At 36.2% G+C, this 8,453-nt stretch overlaps 1 protein-coding gene across 5 annotated transcripts in view; it reads right to left on the bottom strand.

The window, feature by feature from the left end:
* Positions 1 to 105: 105 nt before the first annotated feature.
* CRYZL1 (crystallin zeta like 1) overlaps positions 106 to 8,453 on the bottom strand; it is a 37,925-nt gene continuing 29,577 nt past the window's right edge. For 4 of the 5 annotated variants that reach the window (XM_064579229.1, XM_045902521.3, XM_064579237.1 and 1 more), the window contains 5 exons: positions 5,685 to 5,783; positions 4,414 to 4,535; positions 3,479 to 3,584; positions 1,281 to 1,326; positions 106 to 560 (listed from right to left, as the gene is read on the bottom strand). In XM_064579229.1, coding sequence (XP_064435299.1) covers positions 461 to 560; positions 1,281 to 1,326; positions 3,479 to 3,584; positions 4,414 to 4,535; positions 5,685 to 5,783 — 473 coding nt within the window. In that variant the 3' untranslated portion in view covers positions 106 to 460. Of the gene's footprint in view, positions 561 to 1,280; positions 1,331 to 3,478; positions 3,585 to 4,413; positions 4,536 to 5,684; positions 5,784 to 8,453 lie in introns of all 5 variants that reach the window. The other variant, XM_064579230.1, reaches the window with a different exon arrangement.

Here is an 8,453-nt window from a genome sequence, read left to right as displayed (position 1 = left end):
ACTAAATCCACTGAGACTTGAAAATATACTCAAATGATTACGACAGTAAAGCCTTGTTAAGAAAAGGAAGGTATTGAGAACGGAGTAGATACAAAAGTAATAACGTTATTTTGACATACCAAAAGACCAACAACTTTATCGATAGAGTAGCATGGCTTTTCCTGAAAGCAATTTTCTTCATGGAAAGAATTTTGTAACAGGCAAATGTATAGAAACAAGCCAAAAAGAATTCCAGAATATTCCCTTTAGATGTTAATTACGGGCTTTTCTTGACCATTTGTACAATAATTTTTCAAATACTTTTCAAAAACTTTAAATAACTTTGAGCGTCTTGACTCATAGCAGGAAAACTGAACAATTTGCTTTTATCTTCCTTGACTTTTCTGAACAATTCCCAAGGAAACTCTGGCTTCAAGTACTGGAAGGGGTTTATCCAACTGAGGTCTGAGAAAGAACAAAATTAAAATTGAACAACTTGCTTTTTTCTTCCTTGATTTTTCTGAACAACTTCCATTGAAACTTTCGCCTCATACAGTGGAATGGGTTCATCCAACTGAGGCCTGAGGAAGAATGAAATTACAAAGTTAGGTCAAGGTAAAGATGAGTAGAACAATAGGATGGTAGTTGACAATTGCTATAGTTCAATTCTATTATTTTTTAAAGATTTTATTTACTTATTTGAAGAGTGCAGGAGCAGGGGGAAGGGCAAAGGGAGAATGAAAAGGAGAAGCAGACTCCCCACTGAGCGGGGAGGCCGGCCTGGGACTCTATCCCAGGACCTGGAGATCATGACCTGAGCTGCAGTAGTCAGATCCCCAACCGACTGAGCCACCCGGGCACCCCAATTCTATTATTTTAAATAATCCAAATAAATGTGTCCATTAGTATTTCCACTGTTAAAAGTGGTTAAGTTTTGATGGGGGAAAATGCCTACTTTATCCACTCCCAGATCCAACTTAAAAAAACCAAAACTGTACTTTTCCCTCTTCTGAAGCTATGGGTTATTTTATGTTACTCTGGGAAGGGTGATGAGAAAAGCAAAGGTTGTGTGGTGTGGTATGGAACGGATTAAGGAGAACTCATGAGCCACTTCTAACTTAGGGAATACTTATTGGTGTATCCCAAGATACACTTTGAGAAATATTAAAGAACAGCTCTTTATCCAAACAAAATAAAATATGGTGGCAATAGGTATGCTGTGAAAACTGAAACGGAAGTGGAAATGCTTGCCTTACCTCAAGAATAGAAAAAATAAACAATGATTTGGTTACTTAGCATACCTAAAGACTCCACTTGATAACTTCTCCATCACATCTTTTAAGATACGTAGCTGGAAAGATTATTAAGGTAGCAATGTAACAGAGAGAGAACTGAACAAAACCAGTCAATAAATAGAAGATGTTAGGCAGGTCACCTATTTAAGTTCAGCACTCTCAGAAACTGAGGATTTAATTTACAAAAATTCTGTAAGCTGTGAAGTTTACCCTGAAAACAGGGAAATGGGGAACTGATGTGAGAGAAGTGGAAACATAATGGAGCCTACACTTCTAAGTTAGGACAAGTGGCAGAAGCAGTAAGCCTCATGCCTTGTACTAAGTGACGACTAGTGTTATCCCAACCGGGTAGGAGTGTAGTGGTGTCAGGTTTTCCTTTTAGTACTATGTATGGTATTTTTAGTTAAAAACAATGTTAGCACTTACATCTCTTATGTTAGGTGCACATTTATTTACTAAACTGGCTGCTCATTGGCTCAAAATTTGTGTGCAGAAAAGTTAACAAACTGTAATTTGTCACTATGGGAATCAAAAAATAAGTGTAAAATTAAGAAAAAAATTGAATCATTTAAAAATCGCAATGACAGTTTTAGGATTGAGAGTCTATGTAATTGCTAGTACTAGAGAATGACACACGGCATATAATCACACAGTCGGAAGGAGGTCTGTGAAATCACAAGCAGCAGCTGGCTCACATGGGAACTGATTGAGGGGGGGTTTAGCACAAGTGAGGACTAGAGTCTGATTTGGGACTTGAAAATTCAGGACTTTAGAAAATGTAAATTAGATAGTACGAACATAAGCCATTTTAAAGATTTTATTAAAGAGGACCTAAAGAATTTCCCCCATATTGCAAATTCTCTTACTACTTCTGTTAAGTAAAAATGCCAACAGTAACTCTAAGAGTGTGTGTGTATGGAGGGAATTAAATAACACAGGCAAAGGAGCCAGCCTAGCTCCTGACATGTAAGATTCAAAACGTACTACCTAGTGTTACTCTTAACACATGGTGTTTGTTCTCTGCTGTTAACGTCCCATGAGATTCTTGATAATTACAACGTTAGTGGACAATTCAGTTGCTTAAAATTGAAATTTAAAGAACTCTTCTAGAAAGTCAAAATTTAAGTCTATTTTCCAAATTTAAAGAAAAATATTTATTCAGAAATACGTTCAACTCACACATTCACTACATAGGGAATGTTCTGGTTCTGAAATGTGCTTTTTACAACTCTATGTATGCAGGATACTAATGAAATACTCCTATTTGAAAGCTCTGAATTAATTCTGTCACTGCTCTTAGAGGAGGTGGGCCTTTATAAGTATGACGTGTATATAACTACACACATTTAACAAAAGCAAAGTATGATATTCAGTGGAGACAAACTTAAGGCTTGCAAGTTTCTTTCTTCGCACAGATATACTCTATTAAATAACAAGAACTTATGTTTTATCCAATATATTAAAATTTTTAGCAGGTGCAACTACCTTTAAAACAGTTATCTTAGAAAAAAAAGTTTTATTCATAAGTTTGACCCTGCTCTAAAGAGGTTTGGACCATTCTTTTGGAACTGCTTTCACATTCTCAAGACATGATTTCATTACTTTCACCAAAACTGGAATGATTTGGCTTCATTTGCCAGATTTTTTCTCTGAATGAATTCCATTAAAAAAAAAAATCAAACCCATCTTCATTTGATGGAGATCTTCTAGCACTGTTAATCTTAAAACAGCCCACAAACTCTTCAGTGCAGATAAGCATTCTGCAATGTCTTATGTAATAGCACCATTAGAGCTTAGATTAATGATGCAGCCTTTCAAGGGGATGTGTAATTTCCATAATGCCAAGTTGAAAATGAAATAAAATTTTACGTGTATCTTGTGGTTTATCTCCCATTCACAAACGAGCATGACTACCTGGATGATTCCTGTCCCACCACTTTTTAGCTGCATTCTGGAACATGTATTAACTTTTTTTATGCTTCAGTTTCTTCACCTGTGAGACAGGGATAATGATAGTACTTACACCTCATAGGGCTGTTTTAATGTTTAAACACATTAAAACCTACAAAAGCACTTGGAACACTGTTTGGCATGCTCAATGAAAGTTAGCTCTTATTATTATCAATTTTCATTATTAAAGAACTTAATGAGAGTACATGGTAAATTTCAAGCCAGAAACTCAGGTCAGTAGATAAAAAGGATATAAAGATATTTTCCTTGTTGCACATTTGACAAATTCCAAACTTCGTCATTAAGGAAAGCCACCGTTGCTCCCTTGAGGAAAAGGCAATGGCTATCTGGAGGATCCAACTTGGATAGAACGCACAGAGACTAATCAATGACTGTGAGTTTAATAGTAGACAGACGACTGGTAATCTTGAGCCAGAAAAACTTCTATGCAAATTAAATACCCAAATCACAAATGAACAGTATACAAACTTTAATAACAATATGTAAACTGTTAACGTTTTCTTTTCTAATTCATTGTCCAAAATGACAAAACAGCAAGGTCAGATGCAAGGCCTATGCAGAGATGATGGAATGGTAGCCTGTGTGCACGCATGTGTGTGTGTATGTGTGTGCATGAGTGTGTGCATGTGTATGAGAGTGAGATTTCTGGCTGCTACTTATCAGTTATCTTCATGAGGATGTCAGAAAATTAGTGAAGATTATTGATATATGAGGATTATGGTATTTGCATATCAACCATGATAAGAAAATTTGAATACTGTTGAGAAATGTAACTTTGGGAGACAATGTATATACACACATTTATAGTAAATTCCAATGTGAATGGGAAATTGTCATAATTTTGTACAGAAATATTTTGCTAAGTATATATCAACAATATGTCAACAACAAGAAAAAAAAAATCTTACTGGAAATACTACTAAAAAATTCAGAAGTCACTTCTTCCAAACCACTAAATAAAAGTTCAATGAACTTCTCTATTAGGCACTATTTCTACATTTTGGCCAACATGTATCTAAACTAAAAAAGAAAGCTACATTTCTTTAGAAACAGGTATAATTCAGAAGTTATAATTTCTTCACATCTTGTCTCAAAAGACTTAGGCATTATTCTTTGTTAAGTACATCCTTTTGGTGTAACAATAATGTCTTATTGTTTCTGATAATACCTGCAGGTTTTCTTCTGTTGTTACCCAATGGCCTCCAACACCAAGAAGTGTGATGATGTCATGTTTATGTGGTAGTAGTTGTAATTTTACAGCTGGTTCGTCATCTTTACTATATAATCTCACTTACAAGGGAATAGTTTAAAAAAAGAGAGAGAGAGAGAGACAAGAAATATATTTTATAGTAATCTGGCAAAAATTGATTCTTCAAACTAGTCTTTACTTTTTAATGTAGGAATGAGGAAGCATTTTTCTTAGAAAAAATAACACACAATGTATTCAGACACCTTAAAATGTACTTTTTGCATTAAAACTGGTCATAAAATTTACTTTAGATTCAATTGTTAGTGTAATAACAAAGGACAAAAAGTTTATTTTCATTTGAAAACCAGGCAAGGTAACCTAACACATAACTAAGATTGATAGTTTTAATCATAATATTGATAGCTTAATTCTTTGGGAAAAGTTGACTTCTGATTAAGGAACTCATAGACTCAAGATAGCCATACACTGACAGAATTATTGAAATGTACATTTGAAAAGTTAATGAAATACTCATTCACTTCCACTGAAAGATTTTTCTGCGTTAATTTTCATAGTTGATCTTAGCCGAAAGGCCAAGAAGTGATCTTCTGAGTTAATTTCAAGTCCTGAAAATACTGGTTAAAAAGAAACACATTAAGATGGTCACAGCATCATTCATAGGAATGATTCCCATCACAGAAGATATTTCTTAACAAAGTACGAATAGAATCCCTTTGTAGGCTTGTGAATCCTGTGCTTTCTGTGCAATGGCACGATCTAGCGGGGTACAGATTAGGTGTTAAATAGATACTGGTTAAATAACAAAAGGTCAAGGAAGGTAAAAATGGAACAAAATTCTGTGCTTTTTCCAAATAGAGATTGCAGAAGTCAGCCATCCAATAGAGGGCAGCCAGACACGGCAGAACTAAGCATCTGGCTGAGAGCTGACCGAATGTGTATCATCTGGGAACCAACTGAGAAGATGATGTTTGTTCATTTGTGTAGAAACACTTCAACTCCTTATCTTAAAGGCAAGTATGCTCTCTCTTCCAGACAGTGTTTACAGTGAGATTCAAGAAGCTCCAGTTTAAAGAGAAAAGTTAAAAACAAAACATGACATCAATTTAATAAATATGTTAATAATTATTACCTGGTTTTACACACACAAACATATATATATATATATATTTTGAAATGCACCCATCACACTACAAAAATGACACATACTACTGATCTAGTAAAGTACCCACCTCCAGCATCTAGGACAATATCTACTCCCAGGCCTCCTGTTTCTTCTAAACAGCTTTCAGCAACATGGGCTTTCCCATTAGATACATCGATGACTCGGGCTGTAAAGGACAGGAAGTCAGGCAAGTGTACAGTTCTCTATGCGATCAACACAAACAAATCAAGAGAAAAAGAAAAAGAAAAGCAAATAAATATCTGTTCTCTGAAACGTATGGAGTGGTTCAAACCATTACTGGATCCAAATTTTACTTTTTCTCTTCTAACCCAATAGTAGATAAGGATCAATTTAAAGGAAGGGACTGGTATATTCAATAAAATAAAAATATTATTATGTGGATGATGCGTTCCAAGGCTGGTCTACTGAAAAAGAGGACTGTTTCAGTAAAAGATATACAGTCAGAACAGAGAATCTGTGAACTACAGAGATACACATATATTAAGGCATAAACTAAAGATTAAGCAAATTCTTAAGTATGTTTAGATTTAATAGAGTTTAGAGCTAAAACGTAAAAAACGTATTTGTTCGATATGGTACTTCTCTATTAGAGACCGTTTTATCCCTTTTCAGTCATAGAAATCCCCCTGCTCCCTTTCCCCACTTGGTCCCCCAAATGAAGAAAAGTCCTGAAGGTTAAGGAAAAAACATGATTATTTTGAGCAGTTAGTGAAAACTAAACTACTTTTAGAGTGTTATCTCAATAGAACAAGCCAATGAGATTAAAAAAAAAAAAATCTCAGCATTTGAACTGGCAAATGAAGACTCATGTTTATAATTCATTTTCATAGCTTTAGCATCTTCTTGTAAAAGAGAATTCCTCTCAGCACAGCTCCGGCTGGTGGTGTAGAGCGACAGTGATCTAAGATGTGGGGGGCGGGGGTGGGAGTGGGGAGGACACAAGGGAAAGGGGACTGAAGCACCTCGGAAGGGCAGGGTTAACCAATAAGAAACTTCTTTCTTCAACAATACTGTTCATGCTTTCCACCCCCCTCCATTCCATTTCCAATCTCTTCCTTTTTTTCCTTTCTCCAGTCCCTGCCTTAACCTTTCTTTTGTGTTTTGGTTATCTCTGCCAGAGGCATAAGGTAACAATGGACATAACAGGGGCTTTAATGTTAGGTAGGCCTGGGTTCAAATCCCACTCCAATCTCATTGTAGCTCCTTGGACAAGCTGGTTACATGCCCTAGATACTGCTCCATGGTTCGCTGACACAGGATTGCTGAGGACTTCAGGATAGATCATTCATATTAACACTCAATCAACCTGCCTCCCCTTACTGCCTGCCCCTCACTTACACTATGGCGCAGCCTCGTCTCTTCATCTGTTAGTTTCTCCATTCCTCTTTCTCCAATTCTTGGTCATTTTTTTCAGTCTGTTTTCTTTTTCCTTTCCCTTTGTGTTGTTGTTCAGATAGGTTCAATCTTTTCATTTTTTTGTTGTGCATTTATTAATTAAAAAAAAAATTCCAGTATAGTTAACGTAGTGTTATACCCACCTATTTCCCCCACCCCCCTGGTGACCATCAGTTTGTTCTCTACAGTTAAGAGTCTGTTTCTTGGGGCGCCTGGGTGGCTCAGTCGTTAAGCGTCTGCCTTCAGCTCAGGTCATGGTCCCAGGGTCCTGGGATCGAGCCCTGCATTGGGCTCCCTGCTCAGCGGGAAGCCTGCTTCTCCCTCTCCCATTCCCCCGGCTTGTGTTCCCTCTCTCGCTGTGTTTCTGTCAAATAAATAAAATCTTTAAAAAAAAAAAGTCTGTTTCTTGGTTTGTCTTTTTTTTCCTTTGTGCATTTATTTTGTTTCTTAAATTCCACATTAGTAAAATCATGTGGTATTTCTTTCTCTGACTTATTTTGCTTAGCTTTATACTCTCTAGCTCCATCCATGTTGTTGCAAATGGCAAGATTTCATTCTTTTTTATGGTTGAATAATACTCCATTGTATATATGTGCCACATCTTCTTTATCAATTCATCAGTTGATGGACATTTGGGCTCCTTCTGTTACTTGGCTATTGTAAATATTAATGCTGCAATAAACAAAGGGGTGCATGTATCCCTCTGAATTACTGTTTTATATTTTTTGGGTAAATACCCAGTAGTGTGATTACTCAATCATAGGGTAGTTCCATTTTTAACTTTTTGAGGAATCTCCATACTGTTTTCCACAGTGGCTGCATTCCCACCAATAGTGTATGAGGGTTCCTATTTCTCCACATCCTCTCCAACACTTGTTGCTTCTTGTGTTTTTTATTTTAGCCATATGACAGGTGTCAGAGGATATGTCACTGTAGTTTTGATTTGCATTTCCTTGATGATGAGTGATGTCGAGCATCTTTTCATGTGTCTGTTGGCCATCTGTATTTCTTCTTTGGAGAAATACCTGTTCATGTCTTCTATCCATTTTTAGTTGGATTATTTGTTTTCTGAGTGTTGAGCTGTATAAGTTCTTTATGTATTCTGGATACTAACCCTTTATCAGAGATGTCATTTGCAAGTATCTTCTCTTATTCAGTAGGCTGTCTTTTAGTTTTGTTGATTGTCTCCTCTGCTGTGCAGAAACTTTTTATTTTGATGTAGGCCCAATAGTTTATTTTTGCTTTTATTTCCCTTGCCTCAGGAGACACACCTAGAAAAAGTTGCTAGAGCTGATGTCAGAGAAATTACTGCCTATGCTCTCTTCTAGGATTTTTATAGCTTCAGGTCTCACATTTAGGTCCTTAGGTTCAATCTTTTCAAGAGCTCCCCAGTCTCCACCATATCCTGTTCATCATAAAC

This window comes from Mirounga angustirostris, unplaced genomic scaffold (assembly GCF_029215605.1).
Source record: "Mirounga angustirostris isolate CCGP_5_RB_7025 unplaced genomic scaffold, mMirAng1.0.hap1 SCAF_1, whole genome shotgun sequence".
NCBI lineage: Eukaryota > Metazoa > Chordata > Mammalia > Carnivora > Phocidae > Mirounga > Mirounga angustirostris.
This window is presented reverse-complemented; position numbering and strand designations above follow the sequence as displayed.